The sequence below is a fragment of the Gymnodraco acuticeps genome, unplaced genomic scaffold (genome assembly GCF_902827175.1).
Source record: "Gymnodraco acuticeps unplaced genomic scaffold, fGymAcu1.1, whole genome shotgun sequence".
In the NCBI taxonomy this organism is placed as follows: domain Eukaryota; kingdom Metazoa; phylum Chordata; class Actinopteri; order Perciformes; family Bathydraconidae; genus Gymnodraco; species Gymnodraco acuticeps.
This window is the reverse complement of record NW_022991325.1, coordinates 491,310-513,252: the sequence shown is the minus strand read 5'-3', so window position 1 is coordinate 513,252 and position 21,943 is coordinate 491,310. Positions and strand designations below refer to the sequence as shown.

The 21,943-nt window shown below is 41.3% G+C and overlaps 1 protein-coding gene across 1 annotated transcript; it reads right to left on the bottom strand.

Moving 5' to 3' along the window:
- Nucleotides 1-574: 574 nt before the first annotated feature.
- On the bottom strand, nt 575-2,832 carry anapc11 (APC11 anaphase promoting complex subunit 11 homolog (yeast)). Its single transcript, XM_034240376.1, has 3 exons — nt 2,639-2,832; nt 2,397-2,513; nt 575-957 (listed from the first exon to the last, which is right to left on the bottom strand). The coding sequence occupies exons 2-3, from the start codon at nt 2,503-2,505 to the stop codon at nt 812-814; spliced, it is 255 nt and encodes an 84-aa protein (XP_034096267.1). The 5' UTR covers nt 2,506-2,513; nt 2,639-2,832; the 3' UTR covers nt 575-811.
- Between the last annotated feature and the right edge of the window lie 19,111 nt (nt 2,833-21,943).

Sequence of the window (21,943 nt, the reverse complement as noted above, 5' to 3'; positions counted from 1 at the left end):
AACTCTGAAACGTTTTTTGAAGCCGCCATTGTATTTGCTGGCATTAGCATTATTAGCATTAGCCCCGCGCACCAACGGAGAGGGAATAACTTATGGCAACACAAAAGAAAACATGGGAGCGGTGGAGTGATGAGGAGGTGTCGGCGTTCTGGCGATTTTACTCGGAAGGCTTCAGCCAGAATCTGCTGGGAGTCCCAGCAGCTTCGACTGAAGCCAGTCCCCCAACTCCGGGGGACTTCCGGCCGGGGACTTCGGGTGGCAGTATACGCCGTGAAGTTGTTTGCGGCCTGCCAGTAAACCCAAAGCAGAAGAAGACGAAGTGACGTCAGCGGCTCATTTGCGTAATCTTCCCTCAGGGAAAAGTACTCCGGTGTGAATGCGATTGGTACTTAGTGCCCTGGCGTACTAAGTGCCGGGGCACTAAGTACGGCAAAGCACTTGGTGTGAAAGCGGCTAATGCATTATTTATAATCCAGATAAATCTAATAATTTTCAAGGAGGTTAAACGCTTATGCAAGTCACGGCATGTTCCCAAACCAATGCCAGACGCTTCTGGGTAAATAAACCACACTAATGAAAGTCATGTCACTCACATGTAGCATGCACAGCATCAGGTACAGGGCATGTCATGTAGGGTTTGTATTTGTATTTAATCACATACTTAAATCTGTCAACAGAGCACAATAGGTTCCATGTGTCCTTTGCATAACGTTAGATGAAGGACTACAAAAACGTAGTTATTTACAGTTGATATAAAAATGTCCTCCTCTGTGAGGGAGTCCCTCTCTCCCCTCTCTCCGGCACCTCGGGTTCATTCTTTGAACTTCCACTCCTGCCGGCACATGGGGCACTGCTGCTGGACCTGCTGCGAGTTCAGCCATTTCAAGATGCAGTGCATGTGGAAACAGTGCGAGCACTGACCCCAGACCAGCGGGCAGTCATCCCCAGGCACTTTACCTGCAAAACATGTTTTACATTACATCTCATTTACAACAGTGAGAAAAGAGTGCTAGCTGTCATACTCATAACCTAAAGCAGGGATGGGCAACTTGGATGGTGGTGGGGGCCACATAATTGATGTACTGGCCACCAGGGGGCTGCAGATTCACTTGGAACACACACACACACACATTCCATGTATTGTATGTAATTATTAACAAATATACTAAGTCTGACATCTTCATTTACATTTTACAATCTTTCAGGGAACATCCTCTAATATGCTCACTAAACAAATATCAGTTCACAGAAATTGTATTGCATTTTTACAAGTGGCATGTTTGTATTGAACAGGTTATTTAACAGTGGAATAAAAATGTCAGTCAGGTTCAGGCCCTATAGCCTATCATGTACAATGTGAGGAAGTGCTAGCCTTTACAATTTAATGGACATACCAGTTTGATAACCATATTAAGAAGTAGGAATTTAATTGATAATCTCATTTATATTCTGCAGTGCTTTTCGAGCCGACTGTAAATATACGAAGACAAGGATTTATTTTGTATTTAAAATACAGAATAGACCTATTCTTTCACACACACATACGGGTATTGGGCCGAGGGCGACACCGTAATTCCGGTATCCGCCGTTTTACGCGAGGTGCAAGCAGGCCAAGGGTTTAGCCTACACCGTCTAGGTGTTGCTAAGCTTCCTGTACTGAGTATCATAGTCTATTGCCTTAATCAATATCTAGTCAACTCTAAAATACCACATATATGCAATGGCATGATAATATTATTGTGACAAGTGGGGTATTCACCTGGTGTTTCCAGACATTAGACGTAGATGCAGCCAAAATCGACGCAGTCTGTAAGGGCAATCCGACAACCCACACAGCTCTAGTTTACGCTGGTAACGACCTAGAGCACACCCCTCAAGTCCAGAGATGTAATCCGAAGACATGCAGCGATTTCTTCGGTCGTTAATTCAGAAAAAAAAACTAGTGCGCTCTGCCTGGCTAGTTAGCTAGCTGTTTATATTTGCACTTCCAGGATATTTGCACCTCCATGAAAATGGCGTATTTATATATTTATATATATATATATATATATATATGGCGCGTGTTGCATTGTGGGTAGCTCGTGACGTCACTGTGTGTGAAAGACTTTAAATCCAAGGACATATCAAGGAAAAGCTAACTGCAGGAGTTGCACAGTACTTTATTATTACTAGAGCTGAAGCTATTAGTAGAATTAGCAGTAAAAAATCCACAGAAAAATAATCGCCTACTATTTTGATTGACTCAATGTTAAAGTAATTTTAAGCAAACATTTCAGATATTTTCTGAAATGCAGGAACTGTACTAGTATTTTTACACTGTAGTATTGTTACTTTTTTGTTAATAAATAATCGGAGTACTTCCCATCAGTTAGCATCGCAGTTAGTCGGTTACTCACAGTCTGGGCAGCAGCCATTGAAGGGCATCCGGCAGATCCCGCAGTTTTCATCATTAGCCACCCACAACCAAGAGGCCACACCGTTCCACTGTCGGATCTTTACCTTCATCCTCCAGTCTGACAACAGCAGACACACTCAGTGACACACTCGCATATGAACCTCAACAGCTAGCGTTAGCATAGGAACTAATGTTGACAAAAGGCTTTTCTAGCTAGCTGTTCAGAGATATTAGCCAACTTACTGGACAGCGTATAACGACTCCTTCATATATGAAACGCGATATAAGTTAAAGTGTTTCTTTACAAACTAAATCATGGTATTGCTAGTCTCATGCTCGTCAACAACATGCAGCTAGCATTTTAACAACACGGGGGAAAATGTACTTCTTCTTCTACTGTTGGAATTCCGGCTGGCCGTGGCTTGTAAACGCACCGGCGCAGCAAGTACACGACACGCCCACCTGACACGACACTACGGTGGCTGAGAGACATTGATACCGTAACCGTACATGGCAGATGACAAAACATTACATGTTACTTGTTAGACGCTTTTATCCACAGCGACTTACATACACAATACTGTGGGCAATCCCCACAGGAGCAATTTGGGGTGAAGTGTCTTGCCCAGGGATACAACGACATGCTGACTGCAGTGGGGTTTGAACCATAGGTTTGAACCTGTGACCCCCTGATCCCCAGACCAAGGCTCTAGCTCTAGCTCTAGTTCTTATTATACATCCATGGGCTCTAGCTACTGCGCCACACGCCTCCGAAAAACGAATTGCAAATGTTATTGCAGCATTTTAAGCAACTATTAGGCAAATTAATTAATAACCTAGTCTATCCATTTGGGACACAACAGTATATGACTGTAAGCACAAATCATTTTGTCTAATTAATAAATTAAAACAAAAAGGGGGCTTAGTAAACTTTATTTTTATTTTTTAGTACATATAAAATAGGTAATAATGAGATCATCTATTAATTATGTTTGTCTAACTGCTACACATGTATTAATACATAAATGTAGATATTTATGAACATCTAAATATAGTTGTTTTAAGATATACATAATCACATCATGGGGTCATTAAGGTTTCAAACAGGTTCATGTAAGCTAAGGTAGGCCTACTATAACATGAAAACATGATTTTTAAAAGTAATTTCTGAATCTCACATTAGCCTGTAGTTTGGTATGTTATTGATACGGGCTGGACACCCGTTCATAATGATCATCATTGACTTTTTTTAGACCAAATTAGGAGGGCCAGTCAGGACACTAATGAGCTCAATCATTCACATTTATTATTATTACTTTATAAATTAAGAGTACTAGGGGTCTATTACAAAACCTTTGAAGGAATCGTCATGCATTCTGAATGTTTCTGTACTTTAAAAACAGGCATCATGGCTCAAGATCCTGTTCTTGTTTAAGATTATTCATACTAATTTGTGAACTTAACATCCATATTCACTCTTCAAAACTGAAACAACTAAAACATTTTAAAGCATTGCAGGCCTAAAGCTCCACGTCAGTGACCTATATTTTAATTTCTTCCATCAAACTTTAAAAATGGCAAACAGCATGTTTTTAAAGATTTAATCTTTTAAGAAACAAAATATTAACTTTGCCACACAAAACATTACAAGACCAAAATATATGACCATGGTTGGCCCTCCGCGCCCCGCATTCTCTGCAGCATTTTTAAATGAGATTTTGTTTATACTGACTTTGAATTTGGGGTGTCTTGAAGTAACAGACGAAAATCTTCCATGTGTATTCTTTCCAGTAGTTTGAGTTGGTTATGTTAGAAATGTTTTGGCAGTTGGCACATTTGTTCCTATTCTGCTAATGGTATATTGCAGGATATTTAAGTTTCCCATGTACTTTTTAAATTAATAATAGTATGTTCATCTTGATGTTTAACTTTAATATTGCAATCATCTTAGTTAGAAATGCTGTTTCCACCCCAACCTCTGCTGCTGAATGATTTTATACATTGTTACTAAAAGCGCTTGTCTTTGATATTATAATGATTACACAAGAAAGTCACTCTTTGTGAGATTTATTTTTTCATATTTTTCCTAGCCACAAGATTATTTCACTCATTGGATGCCTCAAAGCTGGGTGAAGGTATTGATGCACGGATCAATGCAATCCTTTACAACAGCATTCCACTATGGTTGGGGATGTCTGTAAAAAAAGGAGAAATAATCTTAAACAAAATAAGTGTCGCAATATAGGGAAACAAACTGTGACAAAAACATATGAATTAGAATCAGAATCAGAATACATTTACATTGTTACAGCAGAAAAGAGCCAAAGACAGCCTAATGTTACTTAAAGTATGCATCAAAAAAGTATTAAAGATTTTTTTTTTTTAAATTATAATAAAAAAAGTTATACATTTTACAAAATACACATCCTGTAACAGTTCGGAGGATTTAGCAGCGAGGTATATATTACACAGTTTAGCGGCATATATATATATATATATATATATACACACATGCACATGGTTGGTATTTTACAACAAGGGGAGTCTGTGTTGTAGTGTGTGATATTGGTATTTATGGAAACATTTTACACCTTCAAGTACTATACGTTTTAGTTACTTGTGGGGTACTTAACATGAATAATCACAGTTACTATCCTTTTACTCCATCACATTTCAAAGAGAAATAGGCTATTTGTTGAGGTATAACATACATACAGAGACATGTATATTGTATATTGTATGACTCCATGTAATACTGTGTACCATATTGTTTGTATAGGGGCAAAAAAGTATTTAGTCAGCCACCAATTGTGAAAGTTCTCCCACTTAAAAAGATGAGAGGCCTGTAATTTTCATCCTAGGTACACTTCAACTATGAGAGACAGAATGGGGGGAAAGAATCCAGGAAATCACATTGTAGGATTTTTAATGAATTAATTGGTAAATTCCTCAGTAAAATAAGCATTTGGTCACCTACAAACAAACAAGATTTCTGGCTCTCACAGACCTGTAACTTCTTCTTTAAGAGCCTCCTCTGTCCTCCACTCGTTAACTGTATTAATGGCACCTGTTTGAACTCGTTATCAGTATGAAAGACACCTGTCCACAACCTCAAACAGTCACACTCCAAAGTCCACTATGGCCAAGACCAAAGAGCTGTCAAAGGACACCAGAAACAAAATTGTAGACCTGCACCAGGCTGGGAAGACTGAATCTGCAATAGGTAAGCAGCTTGGTGTGAAGAAATCAACTGTGGGAGCAATTATTAGAAAATGGAAGACATACAAGACCACTGATAATCTCCCTCGATATAGGGCTCCACGCAAGATCTCACCCCATGGGGTCAAAATGATCACAAGAACGGTGAGCAAAAATCCCAGAACCACACGGGGGGACCGAGTCAATGACCTGCAGAGAGCTGGGACCAAAGTAACAAAGGCTACCATCAGTAACACACTACGCCGCCAGGGACTCAAATCCTGCAGTGCCAGACGTGTCCCTCTGCTTAAGCCAGTACATGTCCAGGCCCGTCTGAAGTTTGCTAGAGAGCATTTAGATGATCCAGAAGAGGATTGGGAGAATGTCATATGGTCAGATGAAACCAAAATAGAACTTTTTGGTAAAAACTCAACTAGACGTGTTTGGAGGAGAAAGAATGCTGAGTTGCATCCAAAGAACACCATACCTACTGTGAAACATGGGGGTGGAAACATCATGCTTTGGGACTGTTTTTCTGCAAAGGGACCAGGACGACTGATCCGTGTAAAGGAAAGAATGAATGGGGCGTGAGATTTTGAGTAACAACCTCCTTCCATCAGCAAGGGCATTGAAACATCCCAAACACACCGCCCGGGCAACGAAGGAGTGGCTTCGTAAGAAGCATTTCAAGGTCCTGGAGTGGCCAAGCCAGTCTCCAGATCTCAACCCCATAGAAAATCTTTGGAGGGAGTTGAAAGTCCGTGTTGCCCAGCGACAGCCCCAAAACATCACTGCTCTAGAGGAGATCTGCATGGAGGAATGGGTCAAAATACCAGCAACAGTGTGAGAAAACCTTGTGAAGACTTACAAAAAACGTTTGACCTCTGTCATTGCCAACAAAGGGTATATAACAAAGTATTGAGATTAACTTTTGTTATTGACCAAATACTTATTTTCCACCATAATTTGCAAATAAATTCTTTAAAAATCAGACAATGAGATTTTCTGGATTATTTTTTCTCATTCTGTCTCTCATAGTTGAGGTATACCTAGGATGAAAATTACAGGCCTCTCTCATTTTTTAAGTGGGTTGAACTTGCACAATTGGTGGCTGACTAAATACTTGTTTGCCCCACTGTAGCTGTGACTACTACTGTGTTCATTGGGTAGCGCTGTAGCACGTGATTGTGACAGTGACAGGGGCGTGACAGTTGGAGTCCTTCTTGTTCAGTCCTCAAGTCTCTTGACCTGTGTGCATCTAATAAATAACGCCGAGATGAATGGCTAAACTTGAACTGTGAGAATAGTCACCTTTCTGCTGCAGAGAGACAAAAGGTATAAGTCTAAATCTGCGAAAAGGTTATGGGCCCAGATACGATTAATTATTCTACAGTTCGAAGCTCGCGTGCGATAACGAGGCGAGAAGATTGCCTGTTAGCACGGTTAGCATAGGAGTAGCTAGTTAGCCACGTGTTGAGCTAGTTTAGCATCGGGAGAACCGAGGTAAGCTAAAGCTACGCTAACAAGGATGTAAGCTAAGCTACTGAAGCTACAAACGCAAAAGCCATGGCGAATAGAACCACAAGGAAGAGCAAGTGAGCAAGTGTTCGACGGGAAAGCAGAAGAGTATGAGCTCTGGGAAGAGAGGATGCTGTGTTGCATGCACGGAGTGGGATTGAAGGAGACCATCCTTCGAGCACCCACTGGAGAGCTGACCGCGGCACTGAGGGCTCAAGACGACAAGCTCAATGGTGATGCCTATTGTGAGTTAGCGCCGCTACTCGACAATACCAGTTTAGGACTGATATTCAGAGACACGAAGGACAAGGGCCGAGAAAGTCTCAGAGTATTACGGGAGCACTACATTGGAAAAGGCAGGCCCCGGATTGTCACCTTGTACATAACCATGACTGTGCTGAAGAAAGCTGATAATGAGACGGTTACAGAATACATTATCCGAGCTGAGCAGATCATTACGGCACTCAGGAGCGCGGGAGAAGCACCGAGTGAGGGACTAATGATGGCGATGGTTATGCGGGGATTACCCGAAAACTACAAGCCGTTCACACTAATGGTGACTAGGGTTGCAAAGGCGCAGAACATTTCCGGTAAATTTCCATGGGACGTTAAAGGTGGGGTAGGTAAGTTTGAGAAACCGGCTCGGGATACACTTTTTGTTATATTCCATGGAATGCTCTTAACATCCCGATAGCAATGAATATCTTAAGTTCTTTGACAAAAAATCCATACAAAATGTCATCTGTGGAAGCCATAGTACTGTAAAACGCAAGACCAATCATTTTAGCCGGCCCCGCTAAAGTAACTGGATGGCCTACCTGCCTGTCAGCCTTCCATCTGTGCACAAACTTATCTCGTGCCCTCATTGGTCATGTGCACAATTTTCAAATTCGCACTCGAGCTGGTTTCTCCAAAATTACCTACCCCACCTTTAAGCTGGGGAATTTTGGAAATATTCCATATTTGAAATAGATAAATACATTTAAGTTTTCCGCACTCTCGCGGGAATATCTCTGCATTGGAGCTAACTTAAGCCCAGCGCAACACATTCGTCACACATGTTGCCACGTGTTTGTACAATTTTCAGGCGATTTGTAATCTGATCTAGAAAAACGATGTGTTATGGGATATTTTGGGAGTTAGGTGGTTAACCTGTTCTACGCGGCTAACTGATCTTTATTTTTATTTTATTTTTTAAACCCACAAAGCTATGAGTTAGCCACGAGCGGGAAAATGCTAACGCATTATTGCACAGAAACTCACTCATAACACCCTTATTACTTATCGTAGCTGCACGTCCAACCCCTCGATTCGCATCGTGAGATGACACAGAATCGATCGGTACATACATCATCACTCCATGATTTATTTTATTTATTCATTTATTTAACAGGGACAGTGTACATTAATGAACATTTCTGTAAATGTGCCAGAGTTAGCCAAGAGGCTATTTTTCATCTGTAGACCCTGGACAGATAGTAAAAGTCAACCTAAAACACATTTAATTTTAAACAAGTAAATACAATACATTTAAAACATGCAACAGACATTACCGGGATACTTAAATAAAACAATTTAAAATACAGAACATTAAAACAAAACAAATAAAACAAAACAAAAGAACATGTTAAAACACAGGCAGTGGGTTGTAAGGAGCAGAAGATTGGGTCAGTGTTGGCAGAGCTGATTCCTCACTAACCATATTTTAAGTTTTGATTTAAATAAAGTGAATGTGGTCTGGTCTCTGATTGGAGATGGGATTGAGTTCCATTGCTGAGCAGCTTTAACAGAAAATGAAGACTGACTGAAAGAACTTTTTCTGAGTGGAATAATGCAATCTCCTCTCGCTGCACCTCTTGTTACCCTAGTTGCAGTTGTGCATATGTTAATAAACTGTCTAAGAGGAGGTGAGGTAAGGCCGTTGACAATCTTGTAAAAAAAAAGAAAGAAAAAAAAAGATAAGAACTCCCGAAGATATTAACAAGATCAGACATCAAAACATGTGGCGCTAGGTAGCTAAAAACTGCAAAATGGCTCACCTTTGTCGTTGTCTGATCAAAAGTGGTCTTCAATGGCATTAAAAAAATAAAAACGCTGCTGAAGTTAATCCATAGGTTAATCCAATGTGTCTGGGTCCCTTTGAAATGATTTCTGATAATCCAAAGGAATAAACCTGCTTTTCCGTTTCCAGATGTCAGAGCGAGAGATCGCTCTCATGCAAAACTGAGTGCACATAGCTATTTTGTCAATGGTAAGGTGTGTGTGTATGTGGAAATTCCCCTTCGATTCTATTGGCTCTAACGGTCAAAAATAGATGTCAATCACAGTGGCGAACCGTGTCTATCACAACTGGACCTTCTGTAGACACACACACCCCCTGCTGCCACCCTCCCCCCTCCGCGGCATTATAATGCCCGTCTTTTCACTGAATTGTCGTCTTGAAAAGGGTACTCGCAACAATTCCGCAACAACTTAATCTTCACCTGTTGCACTTGTAATTTCAACGTTAAAAACAATAAAACGGCATGAATTGCTTCGTCACATTCATTCTAGATCCTCTGTCTCGAGCCAGTTAACTAGCGGGCCTTCTAGAATACCCTGGAACCGAGGGAAACTCTGAAAGAATACGCCCATTGGCTACTTAAGCAATAGCTCACGACAGGCCGTGGTATATGCTCATTATATCACAGCTAAGGGGGTTGTCGACCCTCCGCTTCGCGTCGGGCCGAACCACGCCCCTTAGCTGTGATATAATGAGCATATACCACGGCCTGTCGTGAGCTATTGCTTTTATAAAACGGTTACCAAGTGTGGCAATATGAAAGAAAAATACACACTCTAATTTAAATAGTTTTTATTAGTAAATAATGATGTTCAAAATAAAATAGTCCCTCCGTTGCCTTCTGCACGAAACATAGTGCGAGGTGGTTGCTATGCAACAACACTAACAGCTAGCGAACATATTAAACAGAGAGCGTTGATCCATTATTTGGCTATTTATTTACATTAATTTGTATGTTGCCGTTTATTGTGCAGCCACTGAAAAACTGTCCAGCATCAGTAGCATGGCTTACGAGGTTACTTGTATAGGTTGAGGTTGTTCTAATCTAGGCTGTTGCTTGGCGTGGTCAGAATATTGCTCCACTTTCCCCGGCCCTGAGATTGGGCTTCCAGTAGCTCTGGAGAGAGCTTTCGCACCTGTGGCCACTAACGGTCATCATTTATCTGCTTTGTTTCAAGACCCGCATCAGAAAGCTTTTGAATGGTGGTACTTTTCCAGTTGGTCTACCTGCTCTTCACGTAGCTCTGCATGTCGTCGTTTAGGTGAATTTAAGATGAAATGACATGTGGTGTTGTACACTAAACACACTCTTTTGTCTTTAACTCTCACTTATTGACCCTGCAAAAACGTTTATTAGGGAATGTTTAAATAACCACAGACATCAGAATGATGTATTTTAGCAGCAGAAAAGAGAAGGTTGTTTTTCCAAATATGGTCAGAAGAGAGCGCGCAAGGATATTTAACGAGACAAGAGAGACTTGAGGAGGGGAACCGAGGAGAGAGGAGGGGAAGCAGCAGGCAAAATGAGAACTCCTCTCCTCTGAGCGGTCATTTTAAAGAGAGGTCCATTAATGATGACAGGTATGGATTCAGATTTGGGTCAATATTCTAGCGCGTAAAACAAGCTACTCACGAGCGGAAAATGTGCTTTTACACGCGCATAAAATGACCCTCGCGCGCAGATTAAACCCCCGCGAGCGGCTCTGCGCTCGCTCGCGAGAGAGACAGCCCTCTTGCTTGCTCGCGGGAGTGTCCGCCTCGCGGAGTCTGTCTACGCGCGTGTGAAAAGTTTCTGGCACTTTGGGGCGGAGCCACTGGACTTTGATTGACAGCTGCCAGGAAACCCGGGGTTGCCAGGTTTGATAAATGCCTGAACTACCAAGAGCCGAGCAGTGACGGCAGCAAAATCTAGGTGCGTACAGCCATAGATATATATAAACACTAGATGACTCACCCGCGCTGCTGGCCAATGGAGACCGACGTTGCCACTTGGCCGCCATCTTGCTACAGGCAGTTCTCTCATTCATAAAATTATGGTTTACTATTTAAATAACCATAGCTTGCTCAATTTTCAACCAATTTTCAAACGGTTTGGTTTTTTATAAACATCAAAGATGTAGTTATGATACTGTATACTTCTAGTCATGGACTTTCTTATGAAAATAACATTAAGCAGATAAAGCAATAGCTATACACACACACACAAGGTATTTATATTAAATATTTGCCGGTGTATATATTTCCATTTATTTTTATTATATTGTTAATATTTAAAATAAATTATAAAATTAAAATATATTTATATTTTATATATAAAAATCGGTCTCATGTTACCACTCTGTAAGCCAATAGTTGTTAATTTAGCAATGCCTTAGCTTGAAGAATAGGGACACAACTAATGACAATAGCATATGGTGGTATATTATTTAGATATTCACACCTTTATCAGAAGAACCAAACCAACATAAAATGAGCTCACAGACAGGCCAGTTCTGTCTCATTTATCACAATTATACGAATATATAAATAATAGTAATATGGAAATTAATAAGTTACTTTTTTAACAATTAAATGTTCACTTATCAATACTGTGAGCCTGATGTTTCTTACATTCTCCAACAGAAAACACAACTTTTCCCCTTATAAGGCAAAAATATGTTTTGAGGCTCTGGACAAAAATGGCTATTTTGATTGTAAAGGTTGCCAATCCCTGGGTGTAGTTTCAATGTTTGCACATGTTTATTCAAGTGTATGAGTGACATAGAGCAAGTGAGATGGCCAGTGGTTCTCAAACCTTTTACACAGAGTACCACCTCAAATTATATTGGGCTCTCCTAGTAACACCATCATAGACCTTCCTGGGTACCACCGAGATAAAGGATTTAATATGACAAGCCATATGATGCTCTCATTTGTTAGTGACATTCCACATGCAAATAAAACAAGATAAGATGGTACTTTATTGATCCCAATTTGGGAAAACATTTTTAGTTACAGCAGCATAAGGGACAAAGCATTTTACAATGAATTAGAAATAAGCAAGAAAAAGAAAGAAAAGAAAGAAAGAGGAAAATATACATGTTGAGTTTGGCAGGATATTATATATATAATATACATAAATATAAGGCATATGGAATATTAATGTTAAATATTAATAGATTATATATGTGTAAAATGTACAACGTGGTTATATTCAAGAGAAACTATGGAGCAGAGAGTTATCTTCCAGCCAGAGGTGATTTGTTGAGTTATGGCACTGCGGAGCTGCAGCAGTCTGTTGGAGAAGGAGCTCCGTTGACTGTCCAGCTGCAGGTGGAGAGGATGGGTGGGGTTATCCATGATGGACAACAGCCTGTTCAGTGTCTTCCTCTCCACCACAGCTTCAAAGGGGTCCAGCTTGATGCCGATGACAGACCCAGCTTTCCTAATTAGTTTATTGATCCTGCTGGTGTCACCGGCTCTGATGCTGCCCCCCCAGCAGACCGGAGCAAAGAAGAGTGCACTGGCCACAACAGACCGGTAGAAGATCTCCAGCATCTTACTGCACACGTGGAAGTATCTCAGCTTCCTCAGAAAATAGAGTCTGCTCATCCCCTTCTTGTGCACAGCATCAGTGTTGATCCTCCAGTTCAGTCCGTTGTCTAAGTGCACTCCCAGGTATTTGTAGTCCTCCACAACAGCCACATCCTCTCCCAGAATGCACAGGGGTAGAAGAGACGTCCTCACCCTCCTGAAATCAATGACCATCTCTCTGGTCTTGGCCACATTCAGAATACTCACAACATTAGGCTGAGGTTCATCTTCCGCTCTTCTTGAAGTGGTTGTGCTTCTTGTTGCTTCCGGCTAAAATAAACATAATTAAAGACATTTTGAGTGTTTAAAATGTGCTGTAATACACAACACATTATTTATTCCTAAACTTGCAGAAAGAAAAACTAAAGTGTGACATTTAATCACATATTTATCAATCAATCTTATACACCTTGAATTCTTGTTGGCCAATGATACACATACCCTTTGAAGATGAGCTGGTAAATTGAATACTGTTGGCACAACACCATCTTTAAGCCGGACAGTCTGCCCCGTCCTGTCAAAGTCCTCACTCCTGAAGTACTCACTGCAGAGCAGCGTCCTGCCAGAGGAAACAAAACCGTCCCTTCTTAGGGCGAGTTCCCACTGCCTCCTCCTCTCTCCGGTTTTGGGAAACCTTAAAAACATGAGAAAGGTAGCCAGATATATAAATTATTGTCAACATTGTCCGCCCTTCTTTCCTTTAACATTAAGGGTAAGGACAAAAATACACACCGAAATTATCATATTTTTGGGGTAATTGTATGTATGTATGTATGTAATGTATGTATGTATACTTTAAGAATAAGACAACCACACTAAGAGTAATAAAAAAGGTGTCCAAAAGAAACATTACATAATTGTGTAAAGAAATGGTAGCAACATAGGCGGCGCATGAGGCTCAGGTTTGGGAAGGCTAAATAACTTCTTTTTTTATCTGACGCTGCCCGCCTCCGGCGTTTATAGAAAAGAGATCAACTCAGTGAAAGCACCGCCTGCTGACCGATCAGAGCTCAGTGTGTGGAGTTTAAATATATCAAGTCATATTACAGGATAAAGGAAATACAGTTTAAACTGCCGTATGCAGAGAAGACGTCGACGTGTCGCACTTATCATTCATATCACACTGATATCACATCATCAATCAGATCATCGATCATATAATATCACAATATTTCCTTATCTGAGTCAGCTTCTCGAGCCGTATCTGGCCGTGCAACACTTACATTGTCACATATACTGTATGCAGACGTATTATTTTAAGCAACACATTAAGTTGACGAAACACTCAACTCAAATGTAATTAAAGTCAGATCCACTCGTGTCTTAGATGGGGCAGTATCATAAAACTGTTTTCAAACACTCGGTAGTTTATTTTTTAACCAGTTGTTCTATATTCTCCTTGCAGGTGCAACTATGTGGCTCGTATCCTGGATTATATGTTTAAGTCATGGATGGTTAAAGTTCATATTTGTCTAATATTAGTTTACTTTTCATTAATGAAGTATGACGCTGCGCTGTCAGTACACTTGTCCCTGTTTGTGATTGGTCAAATGTAGCGTGAACGCGTTCTCAGCTGGAGAGAGAAACCCTGGCTTGATTCACCGAGTTGATAACCAGCTTCGTGGACCACTTAGCGAAATCTCATTTGTTAGGGTTAGTTAAGATAACTCAAACATATCCAGGGTCTGTTGAACTGGCTTCGTACAGGGCACAGGTGGCTGCATAGCAGCGCTAATGTCAAAGACACACACATTATACATTATATTTTTATTTTACCAGGATGCAGTGACACAAATATTTGGGAAGGCTTAGCCTTCCCTATAGCCTACAGCACCCGCCGCCCCTGGGTAGCAACATATTCTAAAGAGGCTGGGTCAACATCAATCTTGCAATACTATTATCTCACATAGCCCCACTGATCCTGTGTAGCAGGACTTGTAATGTACATACATCCACTAAGTAATTAACGATTATCCTAATTATAGTCATAATATTGTCATATCTTACACGTGAAAGGTGATTCCACGGGTTCTTGTTTGCAGACTGCGGCGATTAGAGCAGCCGTAGGCTGCACAAAAGTCAAGCATAGTCAGGTACTTCTGTAAACACAAAGCCAGCAATTTCCTGTATCATAATGTATCTAAAAATGTAAGATGTTTTTAACAAGCCAAACCACTTGGAAGAAATCATGTGTAACTTAAGTTATGTTGAAAAGAAAGAGCAGTTATGCCTCTCCCACTGGTGTAAAGTTGCTGGGTGAACTTCTTAATACTAGGTCTCACTCACAGCCTCTTGTTATTAGCCAGCTAATAAATACAACCACATACACAAAGAAAAGCTGCAATTTCAACATGTCCAAGCATCCTGTATCATAGCCATGCTAATAACGTTTATAATAAACAAAACCGTTTGTAAATCAGTCAAGATTTCAGCGATTTAAGAGTATTTGTGTGCAGATCACTCACCTTACAACAGCTACCATAGCGCGTACCAGAGTAGCTGTTAGTTAGTAGACTGTAGCAAGATGGCGGCCGGTGAGCTACGCTGGAAAATCTCCCATGAGCCATCTAGTGTTTATATTAGGGCTGTCAAACGATTAAAAATGTTAATCAGATTAATCACCATTCGAACTATGTCCAAAATATGCCATTTCTTTATGTATATTGTTGTGGGAATGGAAAGATAAATGAAAGAAGGCGGATATATCCATTTAACATACAGTATCTATGTTTATTATAACATTTTTCTGCGTGTCAAAATGAAAGACAACCCACACACCTATCAATCATCAAACCGTGGGGTCTTAATTCATTACGTGTTGATTTCTATCAACGGGGGAGTACTTCAGGAAAGTCGACAGAGGGGGGGGGGGGCGGCGGCGGCTAGTGGAGTACTTCGTGACCACAGAGTGTGAACGTTGTGATCAGCTGTTTTAGCGCAGTTCTCCAGTGAAGGGGGGCAGTCTCCCTCCGCAGCCGGTTGGCGTAGTTTTGGCACAATTCCGTTGTACAGACCGACGTTAACAGCAGCCCTGTCTGTGCACACGGAGACCGACTCTGTCGTCCGGTGATCTAACCGCCTTCTGGAAAAGCTTCACAAGTACGTCGGTACGCAAATGCGCTTTGTGACACAAGTGACGGTACGCATTTCAGAGAGATTACGCACATAACCTGCGTACCAGTTATGTGCACCCCTGTACTACAGCAAAAGTATTCTCCGTCGGGACTTCCTGCAACAACACCACGCCGTTATCAAAGATGTTCTATTGAGAAGACGATCACTACGTGACAAAAGTTTTCAAAACCGTGGCTACTGAAATCAATCTTACTAACTGCTGTCTGTGCAATTTACTAAGCGCGAGTTGGCAGACTTTATTTTGCTTACTTTAACATCATTTTTCATGGTGGGGCTAAGCCATTTCTTGGTATGGGTGTAGCCTACCCCAGCCATACCCTGGCGCTGCCACTGGTCGCACGTATGGGGCGGGCCATTCTGCACATGCGTTAAATGCGTTAAATATTTTAACGCAATTAATTCAAAAAATTAATTACCGCCGTTAACGCGATAATTTTGACAGCACTAGTTTATATATATATATCTATGCGTACAGCAGACAGTAGCTAGCAGTTTTCGACGGACACAGCCCACTGAAAAATATATTGTTTTATATCAAATTAATGTACATTACATTACATTACATTGCATTTAGCTGACGCTTGTATCCAAAGCGATTTACAATAAGTACATTCGACCAGGAAGACACAACCTTGAAGAAAACAGAATCATATATATATATATTAGCTGTACACTTTACGAATATAATAGTTTTTTATGGACAACTTTACCATTCAATCTCGTCCAACTGATTTTGCTGCCGTCACTGCTCGGCTCTTGGTAGTTCAGGCATTTATCAAACCTGGCAACCCCGGGTTTCCTGGCAGCTGTCAATCAAAGTCCAGTGGCTCCGCCCCAAAGTGCCAGAAACTTTTCACGCGCGCGTAGACAGACTCCGCGAGGCTGACACTCCCGCGAGCAAGCAAGAGGGCTGTCTCTCTCGCGAGCGAGCGCAGAGCCGCTCGCGGGCGCAGAGCCGCTCGCGGGGGTTTAATCTGCGCGCGAGGGTCATTTTATGCGCGTGTAAAAGCACATTTTCCGCTCGTGAGTAGCTTGTTTTACGCGCGAGAATATTGACCCAAATCTGACTCCATAACAGGAGGCACAGCAGCACTCTGTCTGATGGACATATGTGTTCATCAGGGGCGTCGCCTGGACCTGGAAACATTCGGGGCTTAGTCCACAGTGGCGGCGCTACAGTCGAATTTTCTACTGCAAGACACGCATATACACAATTGCGCCATCTGGTGTCACAAACGTGTGCCTGCATTAGCTTTGTTACGGCAATGGATTGTGGGAGATTCTCATAGCACGTGAGGATCTCTTGAGGGTAAGGTGCCTGTATTATGTCGGTGGACAAAATGTATGTTTTTATTTTATTAGGACAATAACGTACTGTTGTGTTTGTTTTGTTTAATGTTAATTGTTTAATGCTCACAGTCACAGCAACATGTTTTTTGTGTGATTGGCTATTTGTTTTATTTTATTTATCAACGTGATCATCAATAGCTAATAAGCTAATGTGAGCAGCATGGTGCTATTTCTCCAACAGAACCCAGCTCACGTGTCCTTTTATGCTGTCCATTGAAATGCAGGTATGTGAGTTTTGTACACCAGTTTATTTATGTTTAATGTTTCACATTGCTCCACATGATGCCTCGACTACAAAGTCTTCCATGTTTCTACGCTTCTTCCTCTGTGTCACAGTTTCGGGAATATCACGATCATTGCACAGGGCCTTGGTCTTGTCATAGACCTCATGTGCTTTCTCGTTACTTCGGTAACTTTTCAGTGTGTTCTCAACTGCTGTTTTGTAATCTACTGCCTGCACCAAGTTAATTGTTTCTTTCTGCAGGTATTTGTGCAGTGGTTGAGAGCAGTGTCTGGAACATGACAGCATGTAGATGGTACTGCATTTTCAAAGCTTGCTTTCCAGTCCCTTTGCTAGAGGGGCTGTAAGGCTCCCTAAAGTCTTGATCAAAGCAGGGAGGTTTTTGACATGCCCAGCGAACAAGTTGTTTGTCCCCTACCTCTAGCTGTTTCTGAAATGTTTGCAATCTCTGATGGTGGACAAGAGTTGTGGAGAAGAAAGAGTAGAGACACTCCAGGAGATCAACGCAGGTATGTGAGTTTTGTACACCAGTTTGTATAAGTTTAATGTTTCACATTGCTTGTGAAAAATATACTACCACGATACGATCACTGATGTTTTGTTGTTGACTGGACACTTATTTTGTAAAAGAGATAGCATGAGAGGATCTCTTAAGCAATGCAGCTCACGTGTCCTTTTTATATGCTGTCCATTGACATGCAGGAAAGTAATCACCAGCTCTGAGTGATCTGTTGCCGAGGGGACACTACACCGGAGTTACATAAGCAGAGATAAAGTGCTATTTTGGGGGGAACTCACCTCCTCTGGGGTCCCCCAGGAAGATTTTTTTTAAATATTGAAGTTAAAAGCATCAATCTTGTGCACTTTGAGACAGAGATGGGAGTAAGTCCTACATGTGCAAGTCATGAGCAAGTCTCAAGTCTTGACCTACAAGTATCAAGCAAGTCACAAGTCACTGTGGTGAGAGTCAAGCAAGTCAAGTCATTGCTCAGGTCAAGCAAGTCAAGTCATACGAAATTCTGATGAATAAGCCCAGTTTCCGCATTTAAATCAGTTAAAAGACAGTGGTTATGAAAATGGATTCAACCCACACTATGATCTTCATTACATACACAGTTAATCATTTGAAATCTAATTTAGACCGATGACAATCATATTAGATTCATATTAACCATAGAACTGCAGACAACATAGCTAGGACTCAAAAAGTCTGTTCAAAAAGGCAGAATTCCAGAAATCATATATGGCATTTGCCATTACACATATTTAATTTAAATGTATGTTAACACTAGAACCGCCAACAGCGTCAGCACCTACATAGATATAATTTTCAAATCATTTAATTTGTTCCTCTTCATAATTTCCTTATAAACTAAGTAGGACGATTTAAAACTCACTTAATTGGGTTAATTTAGAAATTGCTTCAGTTTATCATCATAACAGATCAAAAAGTTCAGATTCATTGTACAATAAATCAAGGAATGATGCACTTCTACAAACAAAAACAACATAATTAAAACATTTAAACAAACTACTAAAAGTAGATGAACTACATTATTCAAAAGTTTACAGTAATTTCTGATAATAACACAGGGAAAATAAACGAGGCATCTCTTTTCCTCTCTCTCTCTCCCCCTCTCCTGACAGCCCGTCAGTATCAGGGTTAGTCAAAATGAATCCCTTGGTGGTTCGAGTGTTCATTTACCGTTTTGTCTTCTCTTTGCAATGCTTAATCGATTTGAAACCAAGTCTAACGTAGCTTAAACTTAACGTTAGCTTTCTAGCTAACACAACACATGCACGTAGCCTACCTTTCTCTGTGGGTTGTTTTGTAGTGACGAATGAAGTTGGATGTTGTGGTGGTCGTGTCACTGATCTTTATGCTGTAGACCCTGCATACCGCTGTTCTTTTCTTATTAGCGTCATCGACAACATAATCCTTGAATCCAAACTTGACTATTTTTGGAGTAACGGCCCGTCCACACTACAGCTTCGACACCTTCAAAAACGGTTTCCAACGCGTCTGCCCATTCACTTTGAATGGGGTGACGTCACGTTGCCTTGCTTTTCGCCGAACTGAATTGTGGGTAGCATAGCGGTCCGTCTCCGGCGTCAGAAGTAATGTTCAACTTCTGACGCCGGAGTAGCCAGCGCCAGCCAATCAAATCCCGTTTCTGAAAATCTGACAGCTCAAGCCCTAGCCAATCAAACCGCGTCTAAGCTGGGAGAGATATCCCGCCGTTCATATCTATATTTCAAAAAAAGATGGAGGAGAAACTAATTATCGCCGTAGCAAATCACCCGGTTTTGTATGACCAGACCCTCTTCACCTACCGGGATACAAACCGGAAGAACCAGTCATGGAGGGAGGTGGCAGAGACAGTGGGTGAAACTGGTAGGTTTTCGCCTGTTTGGGGAGTTTATATATATATATATTGCTCGCATAAAATCCCCGGGGTTTTTTGCTTTGTATGTCGGGGGCGGGAGATTCATGTCATTGGTTGTTGGTCGCGTTGCTCGAATAAAATCCCCAAGCTTCAGACACGCCCAGCTCCAAGCTTTTTTTGAAGCTGTAGTGTGGACGGGCCGTAACCCTAGCCGCTGCCATGTTAACTGACACTCCTGCCGTCTAGTGGGTTGCCAGGTTTGCGCGCACTGCACTATAATCACCCAATCACGTTTCGAAAAAACTAAACTTAATATCTCAATACAAAAACAAACGCAAATATTTAATTTTAAAAAGTCAAGTCCTTTCAAGTCATCTGTCTCAAGCTTAAGTCAAGTCTCAAGTCATGAATACCAAGTCAAAGTCAAGTCTTTTATCAATGTTAGTCAAGCAAGTCTCAAGTCCAAAAATATGCGACTCGAGTCCGACTCGAGTCAAGTCATGTGACTCGAGTCCCCACCTCTGCTTGAGAGCAACATCAAGAGATATGGATACATCTCTCAACACCCATATGTAAAAAAAAAAATCAGAATCAGAAACGGGTTTATTATTTAAAAACACTTCATTTTCCAATTAAATCATAAACTATGTCAAATTATTAGAAGTTGTTAGTAATCAGATTAAACAGAAAAAAGGGATGGAAGGAGGACATAATAATCCCTCATCACTTGCTGTTTGCGGTTGAAATGATCTCTTTTGCTGGCCAAACATGCTGGATGGAAAGCAGTGATGTCTCACTTGCCTTGGCCCTGTATCTGCAGTCCCTAAATCAGTCATGTTACCCATTGACTCTTGTCTGTTCTGGTGTTCCTGTTCATTGTTGTCTCCATTGTCGTTCTTGTCTGTTGTATCTCCTTCTTGTGTGTCCCTTTCTCCTGTTCTCCTTTCTTCATCCTCTACTCTGTTTGGCTCATCTGTGATGACTGTGTAGGTAAACACAAACAAGTATGTAAGTCAATCAGTTTCCAGCTCTGTCAAATAAATGAATTTCAAGATACACACATTTGTCTTCATTAAAATGAGTGTCACCACACTGTCACAACATGTAATACTAACTAGGGATGCACGATATTGGTTTTTTGAAACCGATACCGATAACTTCCTGCTTCTCAAGACCGATAATAAAAAAAAATGTACGCCACTAATTATTTTAACGCGATTAACGCATGTGTATTTTTTTTCCTCAGCCGCCCCGTAGTTTCAGAGCGCATCGAGTTTAAAATACCATCTACAAGCTGATGCTGACAGCCCCGCTCCTGTCGCCCGCTTGTGGCAGACCACACTTCCACGCTCACCGGCAGGCACCGACTGGCCATCTGGAGGACCGGGAGGGTGTGTGTATGTGTGGCCCGAGCGAGCGAGAGAGAGACCTTACGTGCATTGTTGTTAGCATCTGGTGCTAGCTAGCTGCGCTAACGGATATACGGAGCTGTTTTAAATGAAAACAGAGGAGCGACATTTCGCCACAACTGCGCCGAGCACTTGACTTTATGCAGGAAGCCAGACAGTGGGACATTGTACGAAAAGTCAGCATGGATAGTGCGCAACATGATTGCAGCGTCCAGGCAGCTCCGGTTCGAGCATATGCCTTGTTGCACATAGCTCCAACGCCCATACCACCGACGACATGTTTGTTTACTGTCCTGGCTTCACGGCCGCACACCATTTACGTCACAGCCAGGCATGAGTTAGGGAGCGCTCGATTTGCGAAAAACTCCCCTCTTCCTAAACCACTAATACCACAGTACTGGCAAAACGGGAGGAGCCGAGTGAAAAACAAGCGCCCCTCATCCCAATCCACCCACACCGCAGTATTTTTTTCTTTTTTCTTACCCAAAAAATATATTGTTTATTATCGGGGCTATTAATACTGGTATCGGGTTTATCGGGATGACGTCATAATTCCTAATATCGGACCGATATTAGGAATTATGACGTCATCCCTAATACTAACCAATTGAAAATAGTTAAATTTACATTGGAAACCTCTTGTAGATATCACTATTAAGAGTAGTTATCTGCCAA